This window comes from Pangasianodon hypophthalmus, chromosome 7 (genome assembly GCF_027358585.1).
Source record: "Pangasianodon hypophthalmus isolate fPanHyp1 chromosome 7, fPanHyp1.pri, whole genome shotgun sequence".
Classification (NCBI taxonomy): domain Eukaryota; kingdom Metazoa; phylum Chordata; class Actinopteri; order Siluriformes; family Pangasiidae; genus Pangasianodon; species Pangasianodon hypophthalmus.
The window spans coordinates 16,062,508-16,075,693 of NC_069716.1; the positions used below are offsets into that span (position 1 = coordinate 16,062,508).

The window sequence follows — 13,186 nt, forward strand, 5'->3', positions numbered from 1 at the left end:
CTATGTACAGACCAACAGCCACATCAGTTGAGTGATTTGCATCCTTCAGCCCAACGCCACAAAATAATCAAGACCCGCTCATATTTAATGCAGCCTTGTTATTGGCGCTTGCACAGCTGTGGGCGGGGCTAACTAGGCAGTAGCCCCGCCCGTAACGATTTATCCACCAATAGACGTTTCCGCTGGTCGTGTCAATCAGTGCAATCAGTACAGTGATGAAACGTCATTGTGGTTGTTCACTTTTGCTTTTTAATACAGCTCTTCGGTGAATCAGCTTGCAGTTGATAGACTGTTAGGGCTGTGTCTTTTTAAACGCCGAAGAATGGCGACCGTTAATAAGGATGACAGATTAACAAGTTCTCAAAGTTTTCTATGTGTCGGGTTTGCAGGAATTTTTAGCAAAACCGTTACATCACCTCTTGAGGTGGTGAAAATTTTGAGCCAAGTGGGGACTTTTCACTGCAAATGTGGCTTTATGCGCAGTTTTCTACTTATTTATCAGCGTGAAGGTCTGCGGGCGTTTTGGAAAGGAAATTCGGTTTCCTGTCTGCGCTTGTTCCCATACAGTGCCATACATCTGGGAACCTACAAAACGTGAGCATCTCTCTAGCCTTTATTACTTGCTGTTAATGCTTTAGGTTATGTTTTTTTTTTTTAAATGATCGCTAGTTGAACGAGTGCTGTATTGGACATCAAAACGAAGATTTTGAATTTGTTTACATCAGGAATTAGCCCTTAACTAACGTAGCTACACTGGTTATACATACCATAACATACATTATCTATTCCCTGCTTAAAACAGTGCTGTAAAACAGAACACCGATATTTAACATCCCCTTCTTCGTATGTTTTCAGTCTCGTGTGTGTGTGGTGTATTTAATTAGGTCAGTTTTGGGGCTAAGTTTGTTTTTTGTGCTAGCTTTAAAGTTTACTTCAGTTCAACGCGACAGCATCACGCCTTCGCTGCCAAGCCAATCATAGCGCAGGAAAACCGGCACATTCGATGACGTCACGACTGCGGAATCAGCGTTCTTTAAAAGGGCGTTTCCAAACATGGCCTTCCAACAATACTTGTTAAAATGTTATATAGATATACAAATAATCCTGTTGTACACTTAATTATTAATGCTGAAGTGGATTTGTCATTGATAAGTCGAATATTTTTGGTCCTTGAGAGAAGTGAATACACAAGCAGTGCATGCCACGTGTGTGTGTGTGTGTGTGTGTGTGTGTGTGTATATATATATTTATACAGACACACACACTGTCCTGTTCAGCAGTTTAGGAATGTCCTATAGAGTTCTGGGAAATAGGGCGGTAACCTGAACTGCCTTACGCAACACGAGTGTTATGGATTGGTGTTCTCTAGGATGTATTTATATGTGTACAGTTAACCTTTTTTATATATGTCCTAGATAAACACATAACTGATCTTTACATCTTTCTGTGCCATGGAATCAGTCTGTGTTGAAACCAATCTTAGTCTGTGTGTAAAATAAGCCTTATGGAAGCATGTGAGATAAACAAACCTTGCGCCTTGTTTTTAATTGGATTCATTCCCATGTCCAACAGGATCATCCACCTCTATATGGATGAGCTTGGTCGTATTTCCCAGTGGAAGGCCATAGTGACTGGAGGTCTAGCAGGTATATCTGCTGCTCTGCTTACATATCCCTTAGAGGTGGCTGAAACCAGATTGATTGCCCAGAACTGCAGAGAATCCACATATCGGGGTGTGGTGCACACTCTTTCCAGTATAAACCGACATGAGGGGTTCCTAGCTCTCTACCGTGGCTTTTCTCTCACTATATTAGGTATGCTTTTTGGACTTCTTAAGATTATAATGGAATAATACATTTACATTTACCTCATTTGGCTGGTGCTTTTATCCAAAGTGATTTACAGTTGAGACAGGATACATCTGAGTAGTTGAGGGTTAAGGGCCTTGTTCAAGGACCCAACCATGGCAGCTTAGTGGTGCTGGGATTTTAACTCATGGCCTTCCAATCAGTAGCCCAATACCACTGCAGCTACTGTTTCTCTATCTTTCTTTATCTGCATAACTTGTGTAATATATATAGTCCTAATTTGTAAGTTATACAACACTCATTTTTCATGTTTGATTATGATTGCTAATACTTGGTATTGTGAATTTCCCTGGGCACTGAACAATCTTAAGAGAGTAATAAGTGGCATTTTACACTGTACTTGACAGTCGCATGTTCCTTGCAGTTGGTCATGTACATTTTAATTGCCATGTTCCTGAACTTTGCTGTCACTTCACCTCAACTTACTGCAATTAGATCTTCACTAAAGTTTTATACAGCACTTTTTTTTTTTTTTGCTCCTTATGCTTATCTTTATCAAATACTAAATAGTATGATGTGGTTAACTGCTAAGTACTTGTATTCATTTATACACCAGATAAAGCTAAATGACTTATCTAGGCGAGCTAGGCAATTTCTTTTGAATGTCTATCCTCTTTTCTTTTCACTGTGGTATAGGTGCAGTTCCCTTCTCGATTGGCTGCTATGTAGTTTTTATTAACTTGGATAAGCTGTGGCAGGAGCACCACTTCCGTTTCACATCTTTGCAGAATTTTATCAATGGCTGTCTTGCTGCAGGAGTGGCTCAGACTCTCTCTTTCCCTTTTGAGACCATTAAAAGGAAGATGCAGGTGAGACAAGCATTATGGCTTCTCTTCTGTACTTATACAAACTATTATATAAATATACACTGTCTTAGTGTCCCTCCATTTTGGATGTATAGTACAAATAGTGTAGGAAATCAGGAAATTGGCCTTTAAATTCATGTAGCTTTATGTATTTTACTTTTTGCACAATTTGTCAGTATCAATCACTCCATTAGAAAATAAAATGACTTCCCCCACCTTTAAATATCATCTGATTTTTGTTTCCACCACCATGAACATGTGTGGGGGAAGTTTACCAAAAATGTCATGTCATGCTTTACCTCACCATCCTTCCACCTCACTGGAAGGATTATCTGTTATCACTGAGTGAAACCTGTTTCACTTTTTCTTATAGAGTACTTTGTGAAAAGTCTTAGGCACCCTAATTTTTATACAATATTTTGTCTTAGATGCATTAAATGTCAGTGATCATAAGAGTGCAGGATGGGAAACACAGGACTGCTTTCTTGTTAAGATGTGAATAAAATGCTGTTGTTTACCACTAGGTGGCACAAATAACACACCTTATCAGTCTGTCAAGTGAAAGTGGCTAGTCCAATGTTTTGCAGTAACACAATAAAATACATTCACACCACAGTTTGGAAATAAAAGAAGGTAGTCTGTTATAGAAGGGAACAATCAGCTGCAGTAACTAAGAATCAAGAGAATGTGTTTATTGGCTAAAAAATATCCAAATGTAAACGGCTTGTCATGTTACCTCAGTTATTACAGTCTCACTTAAATGGTGGTTCAGCTGGTTACCTGTTCACCTTGAGGGGAATGTCAGAAAACCTGCAGTGCAATCTGTCAGAACAATCACCATGAAACACTACAATGAGTCAGTGGTAAATCCTTTAAATCACCATGGTCAAATTCTATGACTTGCCGTGGCTGTTAAGTGTACCTGAGCCACCGTCTTCCAAAGTACACACACTCCATCTCTGACTATTTTTGTCCTTTAACGATATTTAGGGTTTTTTGTTAAATCATGGTTTCTCATTTCTATTATATTTGCTTTATTTGTTTAATATTTAAGGCTCAGAGTCCTCTTCTGCCACACTGTGGAGGAGTCGACGTCCATTTTACCGGGATGATAGACTGCTTCAAGCAGGTCATCAAAACCAAGGGTGTCTTGTCCCTGTGGAGTGGCATTACAGCCAACATGCTCAAGGTAACATATTAATGTATTTATTTAATTATATATATTTTTTACTATGCTTGATATCTTGAATCCAATAATATTGCAGACTATACTCCACTATTGCTGTTCTTGAGATATTCACTATTGACAAATACATATCAACTTAGTCTTGTACTCTGATCAAATAATTATTCTAACCGCAAATGGCAGCCACCTGATCAATCAAATTTTACTTCCGTTTGCTGACCAAAAATTGACCATAAATATCTGGTTGAGAAACTCACCTTCCATTGTCCGCATATTGATTTGACAAAGGTTTTACGCCGGATGCCCTTCCTGACATAACCCTCCCCATTTATCTGGGCTTGGGACCGGGGCTGAGTGAGCACTAGCCTCTGCACCCCCAGTGGCTTGGGTTGGCACCCAGCGTGGGGCACAAACCCACGATCCTGAGATCAAGAGTCCCATGTGCTGCCAGCTGAGCTAGCTGAGCACCCAGATAGCTAGGAATTAGGAGAACAAACTCAAAAGTTTATTTACATTAGGGATTTAGTTGTCTGGACTATCAAGTTTTGAATGTAAGATGTTAATTCATCTTGTTATTAGTGCAGACAATCATGGCAAACAGCATATTTGTTGTTGTTGTTATTATTATTATTCTTATTATCATTATTGTTGTTGTTGTTGTTGTTATTGTTATTATTATTAGGGGGCCAAGCACCAAAGGTGCATAGGCACCCTATTGTTATTCTACCTTTTCTTATTATTATTGTTATGCTTCTTCTGGCTTGGGTGTCTATGGCAGCCCATAGAACTGTCTGGTAAAAAGTTGTGAAATTTGGCACACTGGCTGGGGAGGATCTAAGGAACATTCTGACCAAATGTGGGCCAAGCGCTGCCAACAATCAGGGCATGACTCTAAAAACGTGCCAACTTTGGGGTGTGATCAGTAAGAGGGGGCATTATAAAATCTAAATAACTGTTTCTCAGGAACTGTATGTAAAATCAAGGTGAATTTTGGTGTGCTCCATCATTGTTCTATTCAATAATCAAATTTGTAATGACAGCTTGATTAATTGAAAAACATGGATGCCATCTGCCACTCAGTTTTCAGCAAACTTCTGTCACAGCCATTGGCCTGTGGTCATGGTGAGTGGTATGACCCTCTAGGGATTCCCTAATAAACTATATATAAAGAAATGTGTGCAGTCAATTCAAGTGGTTTTTATCGTCATTCCTTTATATAGTGTGTTTACATTGGAATGAAATATCATTTGCCTAGGACCATGGTGCAACATATAATGATACAATGGTACAGTACACAGGAGTACATAAAGTGCAAATACAATGAGAGTGAGATGAGTGCAAACAATACAATATATACACATGACTACAGTTTTCCTATTTTTTGTTAAGCTTGTTAAGCATCCACCTTTCAGTCCCAGAATCATGGGTTTGATCATCACATGCTGATGAAATGCCTACCTTTCTGCAAATCCAAAAATACGTGCAGACAAAGATCTCCATTGATAAAAAATAAATCTTATGAGTTTATTCTTTTTTGACACCATCAGCCAAAAGCTTATATTGTATCTAATGTGTCCTGTAGCTCAGCATTAGACTTATAATACATGTGAGTGATTCCCACATGCCGATAATACTGTGCGTCTTTGCAGAAAAAGGCAGTTCATTTTGGAAAATCTCAGTGGGTTGGGCAATTTTGCAAATCAATGTAAAATCTGGATTAATTTTAAATAATGAACATTGATTATGTTTGCAATGTCTTGTGAATGCTATGGCACTTTAACCCTGATGAGGCTTACTTTTTTGTTTTTATTATTATTATTATTATTATTATTATTATTGTTGTTGTTGTTGTTGTTGTTGTTGTTATGATGTCCTGGATAGATGTCAATGTCAGTTGTGTTTGTTGCTTCTTGTTTAGATCATCCCTTACTATGGCCTGCTCTTCAGCTGCTTTGAGATGTGTAAGCAATTCTGTCTTTACCAAAACGGCTACACCGAGTCTCCATTAAGCTACAAGCTCAAACCAGGAGTGGACCAAAGCCTGGGCCCTCAAGAACTGCAGGAGTTTAAGCGCTACCTGAGAAACAGACAAATACAGGCCCAAAGTTCATCAATGGGAAATCGGTGGCAAACTTAATTAACTTAACTTAAAACCATATTATAAGCAAATATCTAGTAGGAAGAAAAACAAGGAAAGATTATGTAAGAGTTTGCTGGAGCACTTTCTCTGGTGGTGTCATTTTTGCTAAAAACCATACTACCACTTTGAAGTATCTTAGTTAAATAGATTAATACACTTGAATTCACTTGAGAACTTTTCAATACATGCAAGAATGGACATTTTGGTTCTAAAGGGTAGGTTACAACACTTGTACTGTTTAGTATGACACTGCAACTCACACACAATGGTATGGACAAACTGTTCAGTATTGTCGATGCTGGGTAAATATTGCAAGTATTTAGTAAACAGTATGCACATTCTAGTGTGAGAATTGATCCTGTGCGACCTGAAGTCAGAAGACCTTGTACATTTTCTGTAACAGTACTTGCTGCTAAAAGTTAAAAATGTATTATTACACCCACTACTGTATTTAGTAAGCCATTTTAAGGATTTTATACCATATTTGAAATGCAACCTTTGTTTTCTGCAATACCTCATAAAATACCTGATAGTGGCACAAAGCACACTGTGACACTTTTCAGAAAGTATTAATATTGTATCAATATTACTGTGGTTGTAAAACAGGTGCTATCTTTTTAGACATGTCTGTGATTAATATCACTGGCCATTTACAGGACTCTCAGGATGGACTGTTTCAGTGCCTTCAAACAAATCATGGATACAGTGGCTTTTTATGTCACTTTAAATGTACTCATTATTTATGTTTTTTTTTTTTTTTTACTTTTACATATGAGTAGTATGTATAAAATCATGCTGTATGTATTGTAATGAATAGTTTCATATGCACTGGTAGCAATCATGAAGAATTTGATTGTTTATATATTAAACTCATCTTTGTCCCCAGATGACTCAAATTTTTGCTTTTGCAACTTATTACAGTGTTACAATGTTTTATGTTTCACGTCTGTAGTAAACACCTTTCATAGAGGTTGACCACCTCTCAGAAAAAGTTTAATGGTACTAAAGACATCCAATACATAAATATATTGATTGATGAGAATTTCAAACAATAAATTAGATGCACAGGATTTCTGAGTTGTATGTAACTACTGCTTAAAAGTAGGAATAAAAGACCTGAGTAGGCCTACTTAGCTGGTTTAAAGAGTGTTTAAAGAGTGATATGGAGTCCTCAGAATTTACAATTGCCTAAGATCACAATCAATTAGTAATTAGTAATCAATAAGATACTTTTAAGTATATTTATTGTTCAGGTGACAATCTCTTTGCCTCTTTGTCAGTTCTATGTCTTATCTAAAGATAAGACAATTCTGAAGATTTTGGCAAACAAAGTAAGGCACTTTTTAAAATTTGCATATTGACCCCCTTCACTTTTCTCTCACTGATCAATAACTTAAGTCTGACATTGATCTGGCAGTGAGATAACTTAGAAATGTAAAGCTAGGTCTTGTTGAAACTGGTTTGTGTATGACCTTAGGGACAAAATAAGCACAGCTTGCAACTTGTCTGTTAAAGTTGCACTGTCTGTGAAATTACGTCTAAGTTTGCCAGATCTCGCTAAACACTAAAAACAACAAAAAATTCCACTTCTCCCTTCAAACCCACATATGAGTGACACTGTCCCACTGTTTCATATCACTTAAAAAAACTGTTATAATAACATCTACTCCAATTCTGACTTCCAATTTAGTCAAAAATGTTATTTTAAGAAATTATAGTACCTCTTAAATCCATAATCAGATATCTCCATGGTCCAAGTGGAACAGAGTTCTGCTGCAGTGTTTTAGGTGCTTGTGCCTTGTTTCCTATTACATTCTCATTGGCTGTAACTCAGTGGTGTTCTTACAGTTTGTCACTAATAAAGAAATGTCTGCAGATATCTAGCTTTTGAAGTAAATTATTGGAAACAGGCTTAATGCTATGGCAATTTTACACTAAGAACATTACCCATATCCACTAGACTGATGTGTACAACTGATATATACAGCAATAGTGGCACTACACATGTAACAGCAATTAGATAAAAAATACTGTTGTATGAAAATTATAATCCACACGAAACGAATAAAGAAGAAGGGAAAAACTGACTATAAAACAATTTTATGAACAAGCTAGAGCTATCTGATAACTACAAATCAATTTTTTTTATTTCTTATTGTGGCTATGTCAATTCAAATGTGTTTTCATTCTTAATTACTGAGACAGTCACAGATACAGAACTTTTCTCAAAAATATTTATTTATTTAGTTATTTAAATAAAAGAGCTTAACCCTCGCTGTGTGTGTTTAATTGTGTGCTGCAGCTTTAAAGCCACAACTGTAAACCCATAAAAATATTATTGATTAATAAAAAAAGATTTTCCTCTTTGAATACTGATTTAAGTAATAAAATTTCCAAATTTGGACAGAGGACTTTTCTCGCGTCTACCTCGTGACTTCCGCCTACACCCCTCCTTATATACCTTAAACTCCGCCTTGGTTCCAACTAACCAATCAGGACGTAGTATTTCTGTTCGCGTTTTGTCTCGCGAATGCAGCAGTTTAAAGTGTGTTCGCAACTTTTTCTTCGGCCATTTCGACCCAGCCGGCATTCCCCGCCTGTCCTGCGCCTGAGCGGGATTTTGTCTCCTTGAAACGACACCACATTAACATCACCCAACAATGAGCGAAACCGCCATTTCTTTCGCCAAGGACTTCCTGGCTGGTGGTATTGCCGCCGCCATTTCCAAAACAGCTGTTGCTCCCATCGAAAGAGTGAAACTACTTCTTCAGGTAAGCTCGGGGTGATTTGTGTGAACGACTGAAATCGGATTAATGAGCATTTAGAGGGCTCCGGAAGTCGTAGCCGGTGGCTGGCTAGTGAATTGTAGCGTCCTGCATAGTTTTGTTCCTTTATTAGCGATATGTTCGGAGGTCATACAGCAACCTGACAGAAGGAAGATGAAGTAAATTTGACGAATAACTGCTTTTGTGTGTTTTTTGTCTAACTCAGTTTACGCTGTATAGCTAAGTAATCATTGCTAAAGATAGTTAGCGCAGGATGCTACTTAACAATGTTGCGGTAGTAAAATACATTATTAATACACTAATTCATATCCATGAACCAGTGTGTGTAGCTGACTATTACTGCTCTTTTGTGGGTAAAAAAAAACCTGATGACGAGTCAGATGACGTGGTTCTCGAATCTGTCGCGAGCGAATTGTAGCTAGCGATGTGGCGTGACCTTAGCAAGTACACTCCAGGAACAATTAACCGGCTAGCGCAAGGCCTCTCCAAGTGAGCAGAAAGCTAGCGAGCTAACATAGCTGGGTGGCTAGCGAAGACGAGGCTGAAGATATTAGTCATCTGAAGCGCAAACCTGTTTGTGTTCTTGTGCCTTATTTCCACCCCGCCGCCTTTACATTGTCTTTTAACTACCAATTGAACCGGTTTAGTTCATTTCTGTTTAGTAGAAGCAGTTTAAAGTGTGTTCGCACTAGTTAAAGATTTAGCTTTAACACATTTTTTTGTTTAGAAATGTTATTGCAAAATGTAAAGAATTTGTAGGATTTAGTTATTTATTTTTAAAGCTAACCTGTCTAAAACTGAGTATATGGCGTTTCTTTTTACTTGGCCAAGGTCGTACCAAGGGGAGACTTTGTGCTGCTGAGGTATTCACTGCTCTCTTCTCCATTCCGGTCACGTTTAAACTGCTCAAGTTTCTGTTTGGAAGCAAAATAGTTGTGCCATGGTTTTGTAGAAGATAAAAAGAACCAATCAAGATGCATTTGTTAGCCGGTTAACTAGCTAACTAGATGTCCGGAATTGTGTCCCGTTATGGCCTTTAATGTGCTCACATAAATGACGAATACAAATGTACATTATTAGTGCGACCTTCTCAGTGACCTTATCACAAGATTTGGTGTGTTAATTAAAAAGTTCAGCTAATTCATTATGTAACTATGTGTCCCTCTGCAGGTTCAACATGCCAGCAAACAAATCACAGCTGATAAGCAGTACAAGGGTATTGTGGACTGCGTTGTCCGTATTCCCAAGGAGCAGGGTGTCCTGTCGTTCTGGAGAGGTAACTTGGCCAATGTCATCAGATATTTCCCCACTCAGGCCCTCAACTTTGCTTTCAAGGACAAGTACAAGAAGATCTTCCTGGACGGCGTAGACAAGCGCACCCAGTTCTGGAGGTACTTTGCTGGTAACTTGGCCTCTGGTGGTGCTGCTGGTGCCACCTCTCTCTGCTTTGTCTACCCTCTCGACTTTGCCAGAACCCGTCTGGCAGCAGACGTTGGCAAAGCCGGAGCCGGGAGAGAGTTCACAGGTTTGGGCGACTGCTTAGTGAAAATCTTCAGGTCTGATGGCCTGAAGGGTCTGTACCAGGGCTTCAATGTATCTGTGCAGGGTATCATCATCTACAGAGCAGCTTACTTCGGCATCTACGACACAGCTAAGGGTGAGTCTATTGGTAGTGTAGGGATTATGTTTAGAGTATTATTTGTGGTTTATTAACTGGTTTAATTCCCCCCTCTGTAGGCATGTTGCCAGATCCCAAGAACACCCATATCATTGTGAGTTGGATGATTGCTCAAACTGTAACGGCTGTTGCTGGTCTTGCATCCTACCCCTTCGACACTGTGCGTCGTCGTATGATGATGCAGTCTGGCCGCAAAGGAGGTAGGCATATAGTAGGTTGTGTGCAAAATTGTTCCGTTTGTCCAGTTCCTTTTGTGAGAAGAGTAACGTACTTGTCATTTTGCATTGCAGCTGACATCATGTACACCGGTACAATTGACTGCTGGAGGAAGATTGCTCGTGATGAGGGTAGCAAGGCCTTCTTCAAGGGAGCTTGGTCCAATGTTCTCCGAGGCATGGGTGGTGCCTTTGTGCTCGTCCTGTACGACGAGTTTAAGAAATTCATCTAAATGTTTGACCGTCAGTGTTGAGGTGTCTAAATGTAAAATAACTTGTACATTTGCAAGGACTCAAATTCCGCCTTATTTATAGGGACCAACTAGTATATCAGTACTAGTTGTACTGTGGGAACAGTTATGTGCTTTTATTTTGGCACTGCTTTTTTCCCCTCACCATGCCATTCCTGGAATAAGCCATGCCAGGTACTGAAACCTGTCTTGTCATCCAGTCTGTTTGAGGTAATTCAATAAAGACCAACTTAAACTAATCTTATGTTTGTGTTGAGCTGTGTTCTGTTTTTGTTTTGCACTTATTTTTCAAGGTTGATTTATTGATTTTTAAATGGAAAGGATTGTTGATGAATCTGTATCTCCACTGTGGGTTTATTGACTGACTAGTGTTGGTTCAATGGCCTGTCTGATTTAATGCCTCAAGGGGTACAGACAGGCATGTCGTACTTCCAGAGTTTCAGATTCCTGGGCCATCTTCCAGTCTTATGTGTGGGTCTCGGCCAAGAACAGCTGTGATGGACATGATATCTTGGTGCCTCTTAAGTCATTTATGCTAATAGGGAATAATACTGCTATGGCTCTGCATTTTAACCCCCATGCTATCAAACCTTTACCCTCTCAGACATTGACTACATACGCTGGATCATATACCAGGTAAATTTTCTGTAGGACATTATTGCTTATTTTAGGCTTCACTGCCTTCCCGAAAAGATTTCATGTTGTTCACAGAGCAGGCTAATGTATATTTTGCCTGCTGTGTTTCTCTGGTTCAACAGCACAATCTACCTTTGAGATACACAAGTGATTTGTCTAGGTTCAGATGAAACAGGATCAAAGGTTTAACTTGATTATGGGCTGGTGAGTTAACCATATAGGACTGATATGGAATCCTCTCAGCATTCACTGAAATGTAACACTGCAAGGTCAAAGGACATATTACTGGTCTTCTACTAGTCAAAGGTTGTTTCTTCCATAGCCAGGGAACAAGTGTTTCAATCATTAGCTAACATTTTGTCAAAGCGCATTTCAAAATACAATCTCCTCCAAAAGTATTGGAATGGCGAGACCAATTCTATTGTTTTTGCGATACACTGAAGACATTTGGGTTTGAGATCAAAAGATGGAGATTGTTATATCAGAATTTCATTTCATTTCCATCTTCTTATATTTACATCTAGATTTGTTTAGAAATATGGTGCCTTTGTTGGCAGTCCACCCAATTTTTTAGGTGAGCAAAAGTATTGGAACAGATGGTCTTAAAGTAAATAACACTTAATATTTGGTTGCATATCCCTTGCAATAACTGCATCAAGCCAGTGACCCTCTGACATCACCAAATTGTTGCATTGTTCTTTTGTGATGCTTTTCTAGGCTTGTACCACAGGTTTTTTCAGTTGTTAGTTTTGGGAGTTTCTCCCTTCAGTCTCCTCTTCAGGAGGTGAAATACATGCTCAGTTGGGTTAAGATCTGGTGACTGACTTGGCCAGTTTAAAACCTGCTTTTTTCCACTGATGAAGTCCTTGTGTTGGCAGTGTGTTTTGGGTCACTGTCTTTCTGCATGTTGAAGTTCCTCCCAATTACAATGGATGCATTTCTATGTAGATTGGCAGACAGAATGTTTCTATAGACTTCTGCTGCTACCATCATGAGTTATATCATTAGTAAAGGTTAGTGAGCCCGTTCCAGAAGCAGCCACGGAAGCCCAAACAATGACACTACCTCCACTGTGCTTGACCAATGAGCTTGTATGTTTTGGATTATGAGCAGATCCTTTCTTTCTCCACTCTTTGGCCTTTTCATCATTTTGCTAGAGGTTGATCTTTCTGGCTTACCTCTGTATTTCTTTGTGAATTCCAATCTGGCCTTCTGATTCTTACTGCTGACGAGTGGTTTACATCTTGTCTTATGGCCTCTATTTATTTTTTTTTGTTCCTGCAGTCTTCTTCAAATGGTGCATTTTGATACCTTCACCCCTACCCTGTGGAGGTTGTTGTTGACGTCACTGACCTTTTTTTTTTTTCTTTTTTCTTTTTTCTTCAAAGCTCTCACAATGTTTCTGTCATCAAATGCTGTTGTTTTTTTGATCAACCTTTTCGAATGTGGTTGTTAGTTCACCAATGGCTTCTTTGTTTTTCAGGACATTCAGAATTGTTGTATTGGCTATGCCCAATGCTTGTGTAATGGCTCTGATTTTCCTTCTTTTCTCAGCTTCAAAATGGTTTGCTTTTCTCCCAGAGACAGCTCTCTGGTCTTCATGTTGGTTTATCAATTTTA

At 38.8% G+C, this 13,186-nt stretch overlaps 2 protein-coding genes across 2 annotated transcripts; both read left to right on the plus strand.

Annotated features, from left to right (window-relative positions):
* Positions 1-200: 200 nt before the first annotated feature.
* slc25a43 (solute carrier family 25 member 43) lies at positions 201-6,896 on the plus strand. Its single transcript, XM_026917924.3, has 5 exons — positions 201-594; positions 1,573-1,814; positions 2,505-2,677; positions 3,729-3,863; positions 5,779-6,896. Exons 1-5 carry the CDS (start codon positions 323-325, stop codon positions 5,995-5,997), a joined length of 1,041 nt encoding a protein of 346 aa, XP_026773725.3. The 5' UTR covers positions 201-322; the 3' UTR covers positions 5,998-6,896.
* A 1,659-nt stretch (positions 6,897-8,555) lies between these two features.
* On the plus strand, positions 8,556-11,169 carry slc25a5 (solute carrier family 25 member 5). The gene is made up of 4 exons (XM_026917925.3): positions 8,556-8,771; positions 9,957-10,443; positions 10,524-10,664; positions 10,755-11,169. Exons 1-4 carry the CDS (start codon positions 8,661-8,663, stop codon positions 10,910-10,912), a joined length of 897 nt encoding a protein of 298 aa, XP_026773726.1. The 5' UTR covers positions 8,556-8,660; the 3' UTR covers positions 10,913-11,169.
* The last annotated feature ends 2,017 nt before the right edge of the window (positions 11,170-13,186 follow it).